This window comes from Mesitornis unicolor, unplaced genomic scaffold (assembly GCF_000695765.1).
Source record: "Mesitornis unicolor isolate BGI_N332 unplaced genomic scaffold, ASM69576v1 scaffold32933, whole genome shotgun sequence".
NCBI classification, from domain to species: domain Eukaryota; kingdom Metazoa; phylum Chordata; class Aves; order Mesitornithiformes; family Mesitornithidae; genus Mesitornis; species Mesitornis unicolor.
Genome location: NW_010177482.1, coordinates 6,436 through 27,334, shown reverse-complemented (window position 1 = coordinate 27,334; position 20,899 = coordinate 6,436). Strand labels below are relative to the sequence as shown.

Here is a 20,899-nt window from a genome sequence, read left to right as displayed (position 1 = left end):
CTGCTGCTCAGTACAAAGGTTTCAGCTGCAAGGGCATCTCCGTATACATTCAGAGATTCATGATCTCATTATAAGGATTTTTGCTTGACTGAAAAATTTAGAGGGTAATTTTTTTCTCCTTCATCCCATAACTTGCTCCAGCTGATAATTAGGTGTAAGACTGACAACATTAGATCTTGACATGAAAGCTACAGCTAATGTGAAAGGCTCAGGAGCACTTCCTAGCTCCTGGATCAAGCTGTCTATTTGGGCTTCCTCCCATCTGTATGGCAGGGTGAAATCCAAGCATGAACCAACCCATCATTTCAATTCAGGTTGCTAATGTAAGAACAAACAGGCATGCAGACAGGGAGGGGGCCACAGGCTGACAGGTCACTGGGATGGATTGATCAAGGGGGATAAGGACTCTGAAATACACCCCAGGAACAGCTGCTCCACTGCTCAGACTTGGCCAAAGAAATGGCATGGTGCGTTGCCCAGCACCATCATACAGCCTGATCTGCTCTGCAGGTAAAAAATATTGGGCTGCACTTCTTCCAGAATGGCCTTTCACTTCTAATTTTTAATGATATTTTTGTAACAAGTTGCTGGTTTTCCTGATTTTATGGCAACAGCTTGGCCTCTTAAATTTTGAAAGGCTAACCGAAAAAAAGTGACACAATTGGGCCCTTGTATTTGCTTGGTACTGTTCAAGAAGGATTTGTCCTTTATTATTACAGCACAGCTTTACTCCAGATGGTGTCCATATTCTTAAGTAGCATCTCTTAGGAGATGCTTTGTAAGAAGGAAACATCCTTAGCCATGTACATAAATCTTCAGAGCTATGGGACAATACTCCTTAGTGATGCACAGCTTCTTATATGAAGCTTAAGGGTTGGGGTTTTTTTGTGTGTTTCATCTTAGAACTCATAACCATAAACCAATTTGGCCCAAATTCACCTAAGAACACTGAACTGAGATGGTATCATCTTGGGGTCCAAAAACATCTTACGTCTGCTCCCCTTTCATGGGTTTCCTTCAACCCACACAGCCCAGCAATCCAAGTCCAAAAGACCCAGAGTTGAGAAAAGAGAAGGTCATTTCTCCAGCTACCCTAAAGCCTCAAAGGTATCCACTTGTAGCAGTATTCACTGTCTCTGAGCCCGTTTGCTATCCCAGCCACGTCCCCACTGACTCTACACATCTCTGCATACATCACCCCATCATGACACCAGTGAACCTCTCCAAATCTGCAAATCTTAGAAAGGAATGCCTGTCTTCCAAGATGACTACATACCCACCAGCAATTCCTCTGCTCTGCGCCTTGTAATGCTGCGAGTGCAGCACGCGTGTGGAACAAGAACACCATGTTTCTAAGCAATTTGTCAAATAATTAAATTATGCACACAATAACTAGCTGGCTCAATTATATTAGCCAGTCTCCATCATGTAATATAATTTCTAGTGGCTGTTTAGGCACTAATAGCCTCAGATCTTTTTAACTGTGTCTGGTGCCAGTTGCAGTCTGCATGATGTCTTTCTGTGCCAAGTCAAACCCCTTGAATGGGAAATTCATGGCTCGATTTCCAAGCCCCCATTCCTTATGGAAGTTCTAAAATGCCATTTTCAATAATGATGCTTCCAACATTGAATATTAGCAAATTTCCACTTAGGTAAATAAAAAGCTCTATTTGGTTTGCTTTTTCTTTTCTGATATTTAATGCCATTAAAAAAAAATATCCTTCATCAGAATATGCTGGTATATTGAAATGCTATAGTATTGTTTCTAGGAACATCAAATAAATACATGGCCATTCTGGCAGACCATACAGGCGTTAAAGGTCTTTTTACCCTCCTCCAACAAGAATATTTTCTTCCTTTTTCATCTATCATAAGCCTCCCCTCCTTATTTCTGTGCCTCTGCTACCTTCAAAAGAAAAGATGCAGAAACCCAAAAATAAACAAGTGGGGTGACTCAGGAACACTGCTTATAAAGGTGCTTTACTTCCCAAACCCATGGCCCTAGTAACGCCTGACATACCATTTCATGAGCTGAGCAATGATGGAAGAAGCCTCCTTCCAGATCACTAATTTGAGATGTTTTTTTCAATTAGTTGGACTGCAGTAGACAGATGCATCATCTCCACAGCTGACCCCTCACCAGGGACTTGCTGCACTCGCCCATTGCATTGTGCAAAGCCTTGGCTGTGACATTTCCTTGGTTCACTTCACGTGGGAGATGACAATGGATGCCTCAGCTCATCAAGGGCCTTTTTAAAATGCATTAAGAGGAACACAAGATAGATCAAGTCATCAGTAAAATGTCTCCTTGACACAGCCTCTGAAATGTCTCATACGTGCAAGATCATCACCTCTCCTCACTTCTCTCACATTGGCTTTGGTGCAGGGAAAGCATTAGGAGACCTCAGTAAGAATGGGCTTAGCACACAGGAACAGACCTGGGAAATGCAGGTTGTGTCCCCTGCTCTGCTGCTGCCTTTCTCTGACATCTGACACACACTGATACTCACAGGCACTCCAGCAAGATCCCCCCAAAGCTGCAGGCATCTCAGCCTCCAAAAGTTTGGCTTCCTCTGGGCCTGTGTGTGCAGAACCACCCAAGCACCGACTCCATCCCACAGTCAAGGATCAGGCTGGCTCTAAGGAAAACCTTTTGCTTTATGAAATTACCTCCTTCCACAGGCAGAGCAATTGTCAAAGCAAACCTTTCAGACCCGAGTATCAATGTGCTAGGCTATGGTACATTCCTCCAGCCATGTTTTTCTGTGTATTTGCCTCTAATCACTTTCTTATATTTTGATTTCACATAAGACACTGCCATTTTCCTCATCAGCCACCACAACAGAAGACTGGTTTTAAAACTGTCAAGAACAATTTAAGCTCTTTATATGCCAGAGAAAAAGATAACTCCCCTACCACTCCCCAGTCCCATGGACTTCTTAGATAAACTGAAATCGAAGGTCAAGCTTGCACATATTAAAACACCTTTGCTCAGTGCACCCTTGTGGTTAAAAGAAATAAAAATCAATTGGAAGTTTGTTCCTTCAAGAAGGCCAACATACTCACATGCATTTCAGCATCTGTGACTACCATCACAGGTCAGGAAATAAAGCTGAAATACGGCAGCATTCATGGTTCAGTACACCCATTTCTCTTAAAAAACTTATGTGGGTGCTTCATAGAAGGACAAAGTGAGGACGTGGCGAGCAAAGTGTTCCCTGGGTACCTTAAGAATTAAAAGCCTTTCCATTTTAAATTAGAAATGTGAAGCTTTAATGCTGCAAATGACTTAGAAAAGCTACTCTTTTAAAAACAAACAACAAAAATGAATAATCTAGCTGATTATGATGCCTTCAGAGGCATGAGGCCAGTTCCATTAGCTGTGGATCTGGCCCAACAGGCTTAATACATCTGCAAGTACTAACAAGAGGGAGCTCAGGTCTGTTTAACATTCACTCTGTGCTGCTTTAGAAATACAGAGAATAAAACCTAACGTGGAAAAAAAAATGTATGAGTGAGGCATTTCACTTTCCTGATTGATTTATTTATTTATTTTTAGTATTCTGTGGTTTGGCTGCAAGACTCAAAATGCACTTCGCAACAGTCAATAAACTTTGCCTTGGCTTCAGTCAGCTGAAAACTCTTTCCTCCTCCATCCCATTCGGTCCCTTTTGCTACATCAGCCAAACTAACATTAAGCATGTTTCATTCCACCTCAAATGCTGACAAGAAAATTGCCCAACAAACAGGGTTTACTGTGAGGTGGCAGAGGTACCAGAACGAAACATGGCATTGTGTTGTTGGAGACAAAGGTGCCATGTAAAAAATCATTCAGACCAAATGGAATCTGCAATTACATTTTGCAGTTAGCAGAATGGGTATCTCCATGCAGTCGCTTATGAAAATCTTTTTCAAGCGTTTTGTTCAAGCAAAGGGGCAGTTGAGATTTCTGCTCTGTTACTCCTTTCTTCTTCCAATATGTCATGGCTTAAAGAATTTAGATTCAGCAGGTGTACCCCACAAACCCTTAGTCATGTGAATATTCTCTGTGACTTCCATTTTTAGACATTTTCTGCATAGCAATTAACTTTCTTCTTCTCTCCAAAAATCAATTAAAGGAAAAAAAAGAACCCTGAGCAAATCTCTTCAGCTGATTACTCTGTCAGCGCTCACAGATGGCAAAAATAAAATATATTTGAGGTGGTTTTTCTGACTTTGCAAAAGCGTATGTGTTTCTGTAAAAAAGACTATAAAACAAGAATACGCTTTAAAGAATGATCCATTCCATATAAAAACCATGTCTTTTTTTCCCCCTTTGCTTTGTAGGCGGTCCCTAACCTAGTTGTGTAGAATATTCTAGTTAAATCAAAACATACTTTTCTTGTGTGTGCTTTCAACATGGAAACTCTTCCTAGCTTTATCTTCCTGGGACATAGTCTGTACCAGAAAGCCAGGTATTATCTGGGAACTCTTACAAAACCCACAGAATTGTTCCCAGACAGGGAAAAGCTTGCAGGGATTATAGTACCATACCTGGGGATGTGATCAGAAATATCTGTTTTCTGGCAGCTGAGCCACAAATCCACATTCGGTTCCTCCTCACAGCTCTGAATTGTCACAGATGATCACAAATGGCTCCATCAATCTACCTCCACGCAAGCTGTGAGACCAGCTAGGACAGATATGACCTATCCTCTTCTCTTCCCATTACAGCCAGAGGAGGAGAAGAATGATTTCTGAGCTCAGGCAGAAAGATGATTAGCAACATTTCTCACTTTCTTTCAGACACACCACAACAGAGCCTGAATCCACGCTGGTGCTAGTTTGCATCAGATGTAAGTAGACACAAGGCCAGGCAGGGCTGGGCAGTGGGTTTTTTGAGAAAGGAGAAACTGTGACCCTCTGCATCGCAGTGGAAAATATTCAACCTCTGAAGACAAGGCAAAGCAACAAGTCATTCTGTCACTGTCTGGAGAAAACTTAGGTGTATTGCGATCTGCCTGACACCCCTGCAAGAGGAACGTGCCCCCTGCATCTGAGCCCACTGGGACACTGCCTGATGGTAGTTGAGAACTCCCAAAGGGAGTGAATAAGCCTCCAAATCAACCCCTCCACCTCTCCAAGCCCCTCTTCAAATGCAAGACTCGACATGGTACCACCCCCACTGCTGGTGCTGGTGCAAAAAGATGCCTGAACGCTACCAGCCCTGCTCCCTTGTGCCTGCCACCTTTCTGATTTTCCTCCGCGTAGTCCCTTGTTCTCCTGGATCACACAGCCCACCTGAATGCAGTGCAGCCTGGGAATAACATCTGAGCCACATTAGCAATTATCACCAAAGTGAGAAAAATCTCTGTGTATTAGAGCGTGCTCCCTCCCTCGAGCACCACTCGCATTAGTCAGTGTAATGGGATCTTTCAGCAGCCACTCTGCATCTTCCAGATAACGGATGTGATGTGGCAGTCGCCACGGTAACATTGTTATTGTTAATATTAAAAACCAGTAAGGAAAATTGGCCTGCTCACACTCAGAGGAGTCCTTTCTCCATGAGTTACTCCTGCCCTGTGGTAACGTAACAATTAAAGGACTCTAAGTTTATTTAGCTACTGAATGGACACAATGAAAAGCCCCATGCCCTTTTTCTGAAATTCATTCCTTTGCAGGTCAGAGGAAGAACTATCATCATAAAGCAATAGCCTACAGGCGAAAGCAGAACATCATATGGAGAAGTTTGCAGGAACCATGGCACAGAAGAGGAGTCTGGGAAGGGGGAGTGGGGGGAGAAGGCAGAGAGGAATACACAATTGAGGCTGGGTGTGTGTGCAGCCAAGCAAGGGAGAGTTGCTACCTATACAGCAGCAATGGTGATGTGCTCTTAAAAACAAGGGCAGGGTGGGCAGGTGGATATCTGTATGCATTCAGGGAAATGAGGCGTTTCCAAAAAATATGCTCACACTGCAGTCATTTGGCACTCCAGAGGCCACACAGCAACTCTCTGCACCACACTGTACAAGGCATTTGTGCTCACGTCTCAGTGGATCTTATCCACAGAAATGAAGTGTTCAAGACCTGCTCCCACCTTCCTCCACAAGCATACAAGACTTTCCTTTCCTCTGAATTACAATGCCTGCAACACAAGGATCCTTCCTCTGCAAAATCTAGTTGAATACCCAGGGGATTTGATGGGTCAGTTTTTAGTGGTGCAAACAGGGCAAACACCTTCCACCTCAGCAAAGCTGTTACCAACAGCAAACCACGCTCTGGCCCTGGCCCAGAAAAATCTTTCTTAATTGGGAGCCAACTATTTCAGATACTGGCTTGTTTTTGATAATGAACAATAATTGCATCAATGTCTGTTTTGCAGGGCATGACTGGAGACAAACTGGTTTTGTTCTCCATGTTTCACATTAGGTCAGAGGAAAGTAATTGTTTCAGTATGAGCATTTCAATAACAGAAACATTTGAATTGATTCCACTATATTTTAAGAACCTGATGAAAAGTGTGGTGAACAATTACATCCACTGGATACTGGATCTGCATGTATCAGAGTTTCAGGGTGGAGAGAAGAGATGGTTGATCTAATGGTAAGAAATATATTGTCATTACATACTCAACAGGAACAGTTTTCACAGCCAGTGACTCTGACAATGGATCTGCCAACTTGTAGCAAAAACAGTGATGTTCCCAATATTCCTCATTGAAATAATGATCAATAGTTGCAGATTATTTTTCCAGGTAGATAAACTGCTCACAAGAAAACATCTTCAGTATCTCAATTTCTCCCCCGTACACCCACTCCCAACTTGTTCTGTTGAAGACAAGGACATAGTTTAATCATCCCAACTCTGAAACACCGATAACTCCAGCTTTCTTAAGAAAATGATACTTGAAAATGAAAGAAATGTGGAAGACTTGAGAAGTTTGATAACTATGGTAGGTAACTATTACCCAGCTAATAGTTATTAAATCATTAATTTAATGATTTGAAAAATCCCTGAAAAAGCAGCAATTAAGAACTGTATGGCATTTAGTGATAACAGAGGTCAAACCGGTTGCACATGAACTTGCTTGTGTAATAAGGAGAGCAATTTGTGCAAAACCAGTAACCAACAGGCAGTTACGTGTGTCAATCCAACACTGAAAGGGCACTCCAGTACCTTTTGGGGTGCTATTTGGAGATGAAAAATCTGGGCAAACTCAGGGCTAGCACAGGCCTGCCTACACTCACTGGTTTTGACTGGATCGAGCATAAAATCCATCAGCAACTACTCTCCAGCTTGCTGCTTCTTAAATAGGGTACTGATGTCTTGAACACAAGCTCCAGCTAAATGACAGTCAAGAACATGGGTAGAAACCCTCTCTTCACCTTACAAATGCTTCTGGTTGATTTCTGTGTTATCCAAACTGGTTGCAAGACAAAGGGAGTCATTGGAAACCCTGTCCTCCAGAAGTAACAAGACTTTTCATTCAGTGGACAATCTGCTCGAAAAGCAAAAGAGCATTTGACCTCATTTCAGTATTTATAGAAATAAGGTCAGAAACTCATGAGAATGAAGATACTTGCATATAAGAGACTGTTCTTCAAAGCTGTAACATAGGATATCCCTGGCAAAAAGCAGCAGTAAGCCCTACCTTACATGCAAAGGGTTAGATCTGTTGTCCCACAGTGGAACATGACTCTATGATAGAGTCATCATATTTGCAGACCTTCTCTAGTGCAGCTCAGTGTCATCACTGGATGGCAAAGCATGGTAACATGCACCGCCTTCAAAGCATGAAAATGGAAGGCAAACACCAGACTATTCCTCTCCAGAGTGAGAAACCTTGGTATACATCGTTACTGCAAAGTAAGTTCTTTGCAGTTCAAAAACTTCCTTGGAGGGACACACTCAAAAGGCATAAACCATCTGGAGGAGGCAAGGTCTATAAATCACTGCCAGTCAGCTTAGAAAAAATGTTGTCATTGCTTCTCTGTGGAGGAGTAAAACGATAAAAGAAATTTATTTTATGTATGGATGGTTCAACCATAACGCTATTTTAACATCATTTTCTTATAACCCATCTACACACAACTATTCAAACATTTGTTATAAAGTATGTATGGGATGACTCATCCAGCTGAAGAACAAACCTAATTGGTCAAACTTCCAGGACACTGTGTGCTGAGCTATAGAGAATCATAATCTCATCTATTAGGAGATGTGACAAGTTGCAGAAGCTATCTAAAATTCCTGGAAGAGGTAGTGTGAAATAAGAACCGTTGCCTAGGGACAGTCTCTTCTTTATGATAATTAAAGAGCTCAGATCTGTGCTATTCTGGTTGGATGAAAAATATGCACGCATAAGCTTCTGGCTTGGGCTTGCTCATGCGAGAAAGTTGTCTAATAATTCATTATCTTCTTCAATAAAAGATAACCAAAAGGCGGAATAAAGGGCATATGTGGATTTGACTGCCATGTTCATACGGTCCCAAAACTTACCCCAGAGATCCTGCTCTTCTATATAATAGGGCTACATGAGTTAAAAAACAAACAAACAAAAAACCCACCACAACAACAAAACAAACAAACAAACAAAAAACAACCAACCAAAACCCAAAAAACCCACAAACAAAAAACCCCAAGAACTTGGGAAGAGTTCCCTTCTTTCCTGAGAACATTGTTCATATGAGAACATATCAAGCAACCAGAAACAGGGGAAAGAACAGGACGTCATTGATTGAAACAGGAATGTTAAAAACCCCTCCAGAGAAATTATTAGTGTGGGGGGCACACAGTCACAAATATAGAGTCCCAGCACAAATACTCAGTAATGACAGAGACTCTCTTTCCCATATTTCTGTTTGAATTGATGACAGTTCTATTCTTTGGGTGAAAAATAAAATACAAGACATCTCATTTCGTATTCTCCTGGACACCAAAGCAGTGCAATAGCAGACAGGAGAGGACCTCTTGGCTATTTCTTTGCACCCTCTTGCTGTCCTGTCTCTTTCCCCAGCACACAGGTACCACATACTGAGATGTATTACTCCTCATATGCACATTAGTAGAGCCATAGTAGCAAAATTGCTCCCTATGAAAATCCTTTAATTCAGGCATCACTGTGGACTCACACTATTGTACATGCACATCTCATACAGACCTCACTTATTTGGGGTGCACTAAACCAATGGGCTATCTACACTGATGGACTTTTTACCTTCCCCTCCATCATTTCTCTTGCAGAAATCCACAGGATGATTTACTTGCTTCTGCCAGTGTATAGCTACCAACAGCCCAGCTCAAGTAGAGATGAATACTTTAATTTTAATCAGTGTGCTAGCAAGAAGGTGTGGTTGATCTTTCCAACACGCCACATACTGGAAGGCTATACTAAGCAACCAGCCAGTAAAATAAAATATGATGATTGCATTTATATCATCTTTTTTTAAGCATTTAAAAGTGTAGCCAAACTGAGATAATAAAAGTTAGGTATTTACTATGATTTCCTCTTACAAAAAACAAATGTAAAATGATTTAACCAGTACCAGATAATAGTCTTGCTTATAACCAGAGGGCAGTATTTTTAATAACTTCACTAAAAATATTCACTGGTATAAAAATGTGGTGCAATAAAAAAGTACAAAAGGTAATGAAATATTACCTATTATCTCAGCTCATTTTTGTCAGGAAATAATACTACAAACTTAATACGTTACATGGAAGCCTTATGAAAAGCAGGCATGGAGAGGCTTATAGTCTTATCCAGTATTAGATGAGAGGCCGAGTGATTAATAAATTGACATCGAAGAGCAGAGAATGGAAATCATATGGACTTTAGGGAAAGGAAATAGCTTAAAAATGAAACCATCGTGCTGCCAGGCTACGTAGGAAGAGGCAGAGCTCCCACAGCCACCCCCACCGTGCAGCACAGGGGAAGGCAGCTTAAACCCCTGTCAGTGCTGTACACACAGCTAGAGCATCCAGCTCCCCCGCTGCTCCACAGGCCTTGGGCACACACGGGTGAGAGCAATGGGGGAACTGCACCAAAAACAGCAAGAGGAGAGGAAAAAATACATTGAAAGGAGAGGTTTGAATGCAACAGCAAGTTGGGCATTTGAGGAATGGGAAAAATAAGATACTCTATGGAAGGAGCAGTGAAATGAGACCTATCCATAACAGTGGATGAGCTATGTATCTAACCTACAGGCCTCCAGCATACGCAGTGTGTAAGGATGAGATGTTCTTGATTGCTTTCTTAAATAACAAGGCCAGACCTTTTGATGGGATTAAAACTTGGTCTTACACTGACCTTAACACTGTTCAGAGGATTAAGTTTTAAATATCCTGTAAAGCACCATTACTTAAAGTATCAACAATGCCGTTTATTGCAGGTCATAAGCCAACACATCACTTCCAGGAGACTCCACATTTACTGTTTTTTTTTCAGGCACATTGTGTCTGGTTCTGATTTGTACATTGCTCACGCTGGAAAACTGCTGTGGTTTCCAAGACTGGGGATTTAACTGGCTAATTCACTGTTTTCTTTACGAGTGGTATCAACGGAGTCACTATCAGTGGTAAACAGGTACTACACATACAATACGATCAGCGAAGAATTCAGTAAAAATCAACAGCATGTAAGCCCCTAGTAAGTAATTTAGATCAGAACATGTGATGAGCAATGAAAAAAAAATCCAAGAAGCTATAAACATTTATTCACAGGCCACTTAAGAATAAATTATGGCTTTAAATATCCTGCATGAAAGCAACAGAATTGTCCTTGTGAAATACATGCTAGTAAATTTCTGGAAAAAAAAGAAACAGTGCCATTCTGTAGTGCTTCAGAATAGAGCAGCTGAACATTTATCCTTTCAAGAATTTGAACAAGCCTTATGTTGAAGTTGATCAAGGATGAATGGGAATATTTTTTTCCTGGATCACATTCCGATTTTAAAAGTGCTAGTTTTCTTCTGAATTGCTAGAAAATAATTCTAGTAAACTTTTTTATTTCTTGCAAAGCTAAGAACAACTGGGCCAAGTGAAAGACCATTCAGTTCCCTGAGTCAACTCCTGTTAATTGTCAAGGATGATACCCTTCCATAAAAACTTTTAAGCCCAATCCCAGCTTTTCAAGGAGCAGGACTATAGCTAGGCTCTGCTTGCTCTCTGTGCTTTCTACTCAAGTCATTGCTATTTCCTCTGACTTCAGAAATGTGAAATTACATCTCACATTTTTATCACTCCCATGCTCTGTGGTTTAGGAAAACCATCATATCTGCTCAAGGAAAAGAAAGAAAATACTAGCAGCTACATGCTTGGAGTCTAATTTTAGGAGGAACTGAGCCATTATAATATGCTGCAGTCAACGGGAACTGTTGGCACTCAATAATTCATGAGTTTCTTTCCACGTTTGAGTACAGCCTGTTGAAAATTTCTCAAGGATACATTCTTCATCAAGAAATTCCAATTCCTGTGAACCAAAACTGCTTACAGGACAGGATATACTTGGATATTTGTTTAATAGCTCTTCTTCTATCTAGTTGGAAATGGCTTTTAATCTATAATAATATAATAAATTATTTTAAATATGGAAAGAGTTGCTTGACTACAATACAAAAGACTTTTTACAAGATGAAACAAGCCGTTTCAATCTTCACTGTGATTTTTTTTCTTTTTAAACACAAATGTTTGAGAAGAGACAGGATTCAAAGTTGTTTTACTTTAAATTTGGGCTGGAAAACATTTTCATAACTGCCTGAGAAGAGAAAAACATTTCCTACTCTAGATCTAGTTAGTTTCATAGCTGTCCTAAAAAAACCCCAAACTTTAATACTCACGCAGATAAACCTTTCTTTGACCCTAGTGATGAGTGGAGTGTTAAATTTGTTATGTCTTTACTGTCACTTTGATTCACTTATTTTAAAATGAATGCCATTTGCATCAGAAGGCAGCAGAATAACCACTTCTTACCTTTAGTCTTTCTGTTACACCATCAGTGAAACTGACTGTGAATTCAGCAATTTTGGGCACTCTGAGTTTTCCTTTGTTCTTCTGGTCAGGCTGATATTCTGTTCTTGTTTTCACAATTACCTGGAAAATATCAACACTTTTAAGGTTTCTGCACACAGCATACATTTTTTTGCTATCTAAGCTTTTCTGTATAAACCATCCCCTGGACCTACACAGGTGCCTCTGAAACATAATTTAACACAAACTTGTCGTAGCCTCAGGGACTGCGACAGATAAAATAGGCAGATACACAGACCTAGGACAGGGAGCTTATCATATTGGGTCTTAAAATAGCTGACAGCAAAATGTTTAACACTCATTTTTGTTTAAGACTGGGCATATAATTTTTATATCATATTCATCAGGCAGAACACGCAGAATAACAGCCCATCCTAAAGAAGAGCCTCAGTTATTAAAAGCCCCATCCTAACAAGTTCCACTGAAGCCAATTTAAATTTAGGCCATTTGGTGTCTCATTTATTCAGGCTCCAGATTATCAATATTAATCTCACACTATCACCTTGGGTTTTCCCCAGAAAATCTAAGTGTCATTTGCTGACTAATCCAGGTCCTACTAATCATATAAAAACGAGGTGGTTTACACCAACGGAGAAGCCGTAAGTGGCTTTTAAAAGGGTATGGTCAAATTACCAAAATTGCATTGTCAATCTACACTGAATTTATTTGTAACCTAGAGTGACCCTAAGTATTTTGGATAAAATCCACCTACCGCAAACACAGAAAAGGTAACACCTAATGCCAGCTGCTTCCAGAGGGGACTTGCATCGCGGCTGTACTCTGAAACTAATAGCCCTTCAGAGGACTGAGTGCATCCATCCCATTACACGCAAGAACCCTAAAAGACTCTCCATCCATGAGTGTTTGCAACAAAACAGCAATGTGAGAGCGTGCCAGCACAGCTACGCTATCTTAATCCAGCTGGAAAATGCAAGAGAAGACAAAACGGCCCAGTTTTCAGCACTGGCCAAGTGCTGGAGCTCATCACTAGCGAGGGGCTGTGGTTGTGAGCACACAGCACCACTGCGCTCCTCCAGGATTCCCAACCCAGGGACAAGGTCCACAAAGCATGTAACGGCTTGGTGTGGTTTGCAAGGGTCGGATAGTTTAAACACAAAACGAGAGAAAGAACATCAAAGCTTGATCCCAGGGCCAACACTTCCACTTTTTTGGCCTCCCATTCAGAACTGCAGGACTACACAGCCATCAGCCTTGCCAAGGTAAATACCAAATACTCCAGGAGTGCTGTCTGGTTCATATGAGTGACAAGAGTGACTCTAAAGCTCTTTGTTAGAAACAAAGTCTTGAAAGATTGAAAAAGATTAAGTGATGCACAAGGTTGAGTTACCAGCTAATGAAGAACTTACTTCCGAATGAAGATAGCAAAGTCTGGCTTATACCAGAGAAAACCCCAGGTATTTAATCCTCCTGCACTTAATGTCATGTGAAAATCATTGAGAGAAAATCAGCATGGAGTCATAAGCCAATTTTCGGGATTCAAATGCAAATCATTAAAGACTGATGAATATTTACATCCTTCAGTGACTCTCTCTCAATACTATTTATTACAGTAGCATTTACAACATTGAAATTTTGAAAGAAGAGGGAAGAAAAAGCCACCCAAGTGTATTTATATTAGCATTTTGGAACTCAGGATTTCTGGTAACACAAGATAGATGATGAGATATGACACACAGGGACAACCTTGATTTGGCAGGTTTGGGATGAACACTAAGCCTACTATTGAACCTAACCTCACTATGCTCTGACGTGCAGCCCAGGACTGTGGACCACACAAAGCAAAGCTCCCTCTCCATCCAGGACAAGCTGGCCCAGGTTAGCAATGAGTTACAAACAAGCACTAAATTCATTTTCTTACTAAAAAGGCAACAAGGGCACTCAGGAGTCCATGCAGCTGGCCCCTTGCTTTCCAGCCACCTTCCTGGCCTTTTGTAAACCCAGGAGAGTAAATTACAGAGTGTCAGCCATCAACACCTGCCAGTCAGTGTTCAGAAATTGCACTCATTCTGCTTTCAAACCTACCAGTCACAATATCCAGTTCTCTCCAATTCGTGCTTCCTGCTTGAATATAAATCTTGGTTGCAGACAAAATTTTTAAATATAAATGAGGGCTTTTCCACAAACACTGACGTTAAGTCTTAATGAAGAATGATGAACACAGAATACAAGAAAAAAAAAGATCCCAAGCCTTACTTGTTTCTAGATATAATTTAATTTTTCTTCCATTGTTTATAATTAACACCAGTTTTCTTACAGGTATTTTTTAACTGCTGTTACATTCAACCAATATCCTACAAGCTGGAAAGTTTGAGTTATGTTGTCTACAGGGATACAGCATAAGACTGAAAATAAACCCACACAGCCATCCACAAGGCATCGGATTCAAGTCCAGTAGCAATGTCTACCGTGTCTACGAATAAATAAGCAAGCTGAGTCCCCAGCCAGATCAGGAGCTACTTGAAACTCAATTTGCTGACTGTGCCACCAGTGAATGAGTGCACGCACAGAGCCGCAGTCATCCCGCTGGTCAGTGTTTTGCAGAGATACTTGCAGTTGTATCAAAAAGCTTTAACAGAGGAGGTAAGAAGTACCTTTGCTAAATGCCTTTCAGCATTGAAAAAGCTAAATACCCGCTCTCCAGAAGTATCTTTGTCAGACACCTGGTGGAATTATGCAGCAGAAGAAAGACAGGGCTGTCAGTAAGGTCTCCTCTTTAAAGGAGAGCACAAAAATAAAATGAGAAAGGACAAACAGAAAGCTGAAAACCTGTAGTGTGGGGGTAGCATTCAATATTGTGGCGGCAATGATAAAAATGCAATTTTGCTGAGGGCATGGGGTGCGCATTTAGAAGAAAAGAGCTACCTCTTGTTCAGTCGCCTACAGTCTAAATAAATAAGCCTGAGCACGGATCCCACTTTGCAGCGACGTGCACCCCCTCTCCATCCAACACGCTGCCGTCAGGAAGGCTTCTGGAAATCGAGTTGTGTTCATTGCACTCCTCGAGCCCTGCCCTGCACTGCTGAGACCTCCCAAGTCAGGACTGCCTTAGCAGTATCCAGAGACAGGAGTGAACACTGTCAGGTAACACACAGATACGCACACACCCCACATGCAGTTTTTAGCAGAGCATTTGCTACACTGACAGCCTCCCATGTGTATGTTGTGTTTCTGAAACAAGCTTAAATGAGAGCTAGTCAAAACCCAAAAGAACTTTTCTACAGCATGAAGTATTAATCTAAGTGCAAATTCAGGAAAGGAATAATTAATCTCATAAAGATTTTTAATATATTTTTAGCATTATTAGCTTTTTGCTATTTTGGTTGGTTGTTCTGTTTTCATTTTCCAGTTTTCTGATTTGGGTTGGATGGGAAAGATTTGCCTTTCCCCCCGTTCCCTGCTATCACTCCTTTTTCACCTTTCCTTTCCATTTTGTCACTGAGCAAAAATTCCTGGCAGTAAAGTCTTCCAGAAATTCTAACCAAATGGCTGTTGGATGTACAGTAACAAAACCCCCACTGACTCCACAGTCAGCGCAATGATCAGTGTTCATTTATCACCGGCTGCCCCAGAGCACTTCCATCAGAGCCCAGGATCCCACTGTTTCAATGCAAACAAAGTACATTCATCTCACACCACGACAGGTTTCCAGGGAGAGCCGCTGGCGTTTATTACAAACCACAGCAAACAGAATGAGCTCCATTCCCTCCTCTTGTCCGTTTTGCAGCTTTGCTGACTTCAGTAGAGTTATTCTTGATTGAAACCAGTAAAAGGGAGTATAAAATTGGGGTCCTGTGTAGGTTGCAATTCATAGCAAACTGAAGTGGAAGAAATGCCCATCTCATTCCATTCTCTGCAGTGCTGTTACAGTGGAAATGAACTGCTGTAAGGGTGTCACTTCCAGAGCTGGCAGCGATGTTTGGCTGTGCTCTGGCCTCCTGAGTACAGACAATAAATGCAAACAATCGAAGCAGCGCTAAAATGGACAAGTTGTCTCTTGAATACTCCCAGAAAAGACAATAGCCTCCTCCTCACCCCCACTGCAGCAATACCATTCTGCCCATTCTCTGCACTTGCCTCCTTGAGCTCTCACCTCCTCCTGCATGCTCCCTAAGGTTTGTCTGAACTCGGACCTCTCATGCTGAGAAGAGTCTGGCTGGTTTCAGCTGGCATCTCTGTGAGTTTACCGGGGCAGAGAATTATTTTTTATTAACATTATTATTATCATCATCATCATCAAGCAACCTGCACGCTTGTAAATTAAGATTAACAAGCAAGAACAAACCCATCAGCTTTTTGGACTGTCTAAGCCTTTGCAGTTGCTGGATAAATACTCTTTGAACTTTTTCAGACACTTCTCAGCCTTTGTGTTTCATTATCCAGGCTCTGATTCAGCACCAGCCTATGCCTGTGCCTCACTTCGTGTGTTGTGATTGTTCACCAAAGAGTGCGGGCTCCCTGCCAGCTCAGTCCAGCCTATCTGTAGTACTTTGAAGACAGTACTGTGGATGGAGTCTAGGAGAACACTAGCTCAGGGACTCTCCCTGCAAATTATGTTGCTTCTGTAACCTGTTCTTAAAGTTTTTACAGAGACCTTCCACCTTTAAACTGCAGAGCGAATGTGCTGTTTGATCCAGATGCAATAAAGGGGGCACAAATAAATTACCTCAGACTTTCTTCAGTTCTCATGCAAAATAAAACTGCTATTTGAAAGTTGTTTCCTAGCCGAAGTCTCCAGCCTGATTGTAGAATATGAGAAAAGAGAAAAGGGTTTATACGGAGCAGCAAAAAGACACATCTAATTACAGAAATCCATGCTGCCAGTCCTTGCAGCTTCCTCCACAACTATGTTTATCTAGCATTTGAACTCATTAACTTGAATTCAGCAAAGCACTTAAGCGCGCAAGTAGTCCTATTAACATCAGCAGGATTAGTCAGATATTTAAAGTTAAGTGTGCATTGAAGTGCTTTTGGCCAGATCAGAGTTTAAACGGCCTTAAATCACCATCCCACAGCCAGTTATAATACTGATGCTCGGGACTCCTGTGGCATTTTTCAGCAAGATCGCTGTTGTGGTTTAACCTGGCCAGTAGCTAAACACCATGGAGCCACTCGCTCACTTACACCTTCCACAGTGGGATGAGAGACAGAATCAGACGAAAAAGGTCAGAGCACTCGTGGGTTGAGATAAAAACAGTTAAATCATTAAAATAAGCCAAACTAAAATACTATTACTACTACTAATGATGATGACGATGAACTGCAATAAAAATAGGAATGATAGGACAAAGTTATACTCAGCTCACACAGCAGTTGCTGGTCATTTGCGAGCAAAAATGTGATGCTCAATGGCAGAGGAGGGGTAAACCTCAGGAACCGAATGGCAAGCAAGACCTTCCAGGGATGGTGACTATCAAAGTAACAGAAGCCATCCCCAGAAAACTCCTCAGTTTATAGTGATTATGACATTTACGGTATAAAATACCTTCTATTGGCCACTGTGGTCATATGTCCTGGCTATGTCCCCTCCCAATTTCTTGTACAGAAAAGGCTGGGAGGATAGACAAAACCTGAAAAACTAGTCCATCCTTGACTTAATGTAAACATTGCCTGGCAACAACCAAAACATCGGTGTGCTATCATGTTATTCTCAAGACGAAAATTAACTCTATCCCAGCTAAAACTAAAACAAAGTGTCTTACCAACTTGTTTTCACTAAATCGAACACTGCAATCCACTCAGAAATGCAGCTCTCCTGAACATAAAATTGATTTTTTTATTCCCAGAAAAACCAGGACAATTGCTCAAAGCACTTCACATACCAGCATGACCCCAGTATCCCCATATTACTGATGGAGGAGTAGGATAATAAAAATAAAAAGAGAAAAAAAGCAGCTCAATAATGCGCTGAGTCACACCAGCAATCGGTGGTTCAGTGAGGAAGGCAAACCATGGCTCACTGCTACTTACACTGCACCATGTTTACTCAGGTTTTCATTACCTGAGCGAAAACAGCCGCTCCAACACATTCTCCATATAAATATAACATTTTTGGGATTAGGACCTAGCAAGAGATATGGCTGGTGTGGGTAGGGAGTCAGATGGAAAGAGGCAGAATTGTTGTCCTCAATCATCCTAGGTTAGCAGATGTAATAACACTCTCCATGTCTTGAAAGGTTTTCACTTTCTATTCTCTTTCTTGCATCTTCTGGTTCCTCACTCCAGTCCCTTTTCTGCAAGAGCTCAGTAGCAGTCCATAGAGAATGGCCTGTAAAAGTTCTAAAAACCCAAAGACGACAGGACAACAGGCCACATCTATCATGCTGCTCCACACAAGCAAGATTTTTCTAATGATGCTGTTTGCTATTACATTTATCAAGTCCTAAACCTAAATGCACTTATTATTCTAGGCTTAATGCTAGTGACAGCACTGGAATCAATAGGAAACCTTTCCTCGGCTTTAATGAATGCAGGACCAGGCACCATCTCTGTAGTGATGCTCTGCAAAATTATAGGTCTGCTGAGGTGAGAAACAACAGATGAGAGTCTGCGTACACCAGCAGGAAATCCATCATCGACAACCTTGAGAAAGTAAACAGTAGGAGAGAGCTAGAAAATCTAGACATTTGGGATGCTGAAAGGAAAAAGAAACCTCTAACCAAGTGGACTACATTAAAAGCATTTTCTTTGAGGAGGAAGGAGCAGAGTAGACATGAAATGTGACAAATGGAAAAATATCACATTAAGCATGGAACCTTAAAAAGGATTTTCTTGCAATGGGATGAAGTAAGTGTTTCAGAAAATGAACTGATAAGAATTCTGAGTCTTGTCTCAGGCTGGCTAAATATAACATCATTTATTGCCACTTTATATTTGTGTTTGAGCTCTATGGTTTTCCCTGAAGAAATGAGTAATAATATTTAACATAACTGGCATTGTGAAAACTTTAAATTATTCATTTGGAAAAGGACATGCAGCCCTGCTGTAATTCCCACTTCACTGCCACGGTGCATGTAATATATTGTGGTTCAGGTGCAGCAAAGTGCAAACCATAAAAATTTAAAATACTACTTCCTGGGATTATTAATAATGAAGAGTCTCTCACTCCGAGTGGCTTTCAGATTGACAGAAGAGATAAACAAAATGTGTTTCTCCTACCGAGGAGAAAGGATTCTTCCAAGTTCAAAGCTGGACTTTGTAGTCCTACAAAATGGTTGTAACACTCCCATCAGTTTCCATATGGATTAGTCATGCTCACTTTTAAATGAACAGGAGGCTCTCTGCTTCATTCCTTCCCATGCTTTTCTTCATTCCTTGCAGAGAGCGAACAGAAATATAAACTCATCGCTGGCACCAACATTGTGGTTTCCTTTGCCTTCATTACCCAGCTGAGCAGCAACAGCTGCAAAAGACCCCAGACCGAGTCCCAGCTGTAGGATGCTGGCCAGGTTACTGGATCCCCAGTCTTGGCACTAAATCTGCTCTGAGTCAGTTTCTATGCTTATGTGCTTCAAGCCAAGGGATGGCTAAAATTCACCACCTGCTCACATACAGAATTCTCCAGTGACCTACAAGCTCTAATCGTCACACACAGCCAGCTTCAAAGAGCAAATGAGATGTGCACATTGCCAATAGTAGCTGAAGTTAAAATACTCAGCAGTGAAGAGTATAACAAAAGAGATGGAAAAATCATGTTTCAGGGCTTAAAACAATCTCTTTCTTTGCAGGCTTAGGATGAAACATTGATAGACATGAGCAGCTCCATGCCTACTGCAGCATCTCCTGTACCTCCTTCTGACTCTTGCACTGGCTACTGTCAGAAACAGGACACACGGGACTGGGTGGACCAGTAATCTCAGACTACCTGTCAATCACCATGCTACGAATTCCCAGATTTTTAGATAATTAGGTCTTTTAAAAATTTCCCAAATAATTATGACTATGTCCTATCCCATGGGAGAGGCAGCTATGCTTCCAAATCTACCAGAGGAACACATCTGAGCAGGCAGACTTCCCAGAGATTAATACTAAAATTAGCATTTGGGATATATATAATGGTAGTCCCCATGGCACTCTAGTCACTGTCTGAATACATAAAATGCCTGAAATACCAAGCAGCACAAAAAGAAAAAAAGGAAAATTTGAGAAAAGGATGCCCTGGGGTCAAATCCATACTCAATGGAGAAAGCCATAGTCAGTAGAAACACTCTGCTTTTTTTCTCCTGTATCAGCTCATCTAATGGGTGTTGTGCTAGAAATGAGTTTCACAGAGGGTGGTAGGAAAAAAGTGGTCTCCTGAAATCAGAACCAGGAGGATATTCCAGGCATAAGGAACACAACAAAAGGACAAAGACAGCAAATGTAATCAGCCCGGGCATCACCAGTGAAAGGCAGCACAGAATGCAAAGGCTGCAATGGGAGCTGAAAGCAGCCGAGAAGGGAAAGGCATAGCCCAAAAGCAGAAAGAGAGCTTGGAAATTATTTAGCCAAGTCTCCCTACAAATCCCTAGGTGACCATAACCATCAGGAACCCACAGGGGACTGCGAAGCGGTGGCACAAATTGATTTCAGTAGGTTCAGCAAGTGGAGAGTATAGCAAAGCAGACAAAAGAATCAATCCCTCGGCTCTAGTGATGGTGAATTGGCCAGGGTAAATTAGCAGAGCTCCATTGATTTAATCCAAAATACACTGATTTACAGCAGTCAAAAATCTTATCCAGTCTTACTTTCCAGACCAGTACGTATGCAGGGTTCACTTCATGGCCTTGCTGAAATAACTTCCACCTACAGCAATAGGATTTCATGTTAAAATAAAAAATAGATGGCAACAGGCTTAGCCAAACATCCATACCCTAACACGCTTTTCCTGTAACCA

The 20,899-nt window shown here is 41.4% G+C and overlaps 1 protein-coding gene across 2 annotated transcripts in view; it reads right to left on the bottom strand.

The window, feature by feature from the left end:
- The window catches only part of LOC104538774 (neuron-specific protein family member 2), a 35,855-nt gene that overhangs the window by 9,252 nt on the left and 5,704 nt on the right, over positions 1-20,899 (bottom strand). Inside the window, exon 2 of one of the 2 annotated variants that reach the window (XM_010182100.1) lies at positions 11,950-12,069. In XM_010182100.1, the coding sequence (XP_010180402.1) occupies positions 11,950-12,069 (120 nt within the window). The remainder of the gene's footprint in view (positions 1-11,949; positions 12,070-20,899) is intronic. The other variant, XM_010182101.1, reaches the window with a different exon arrangement.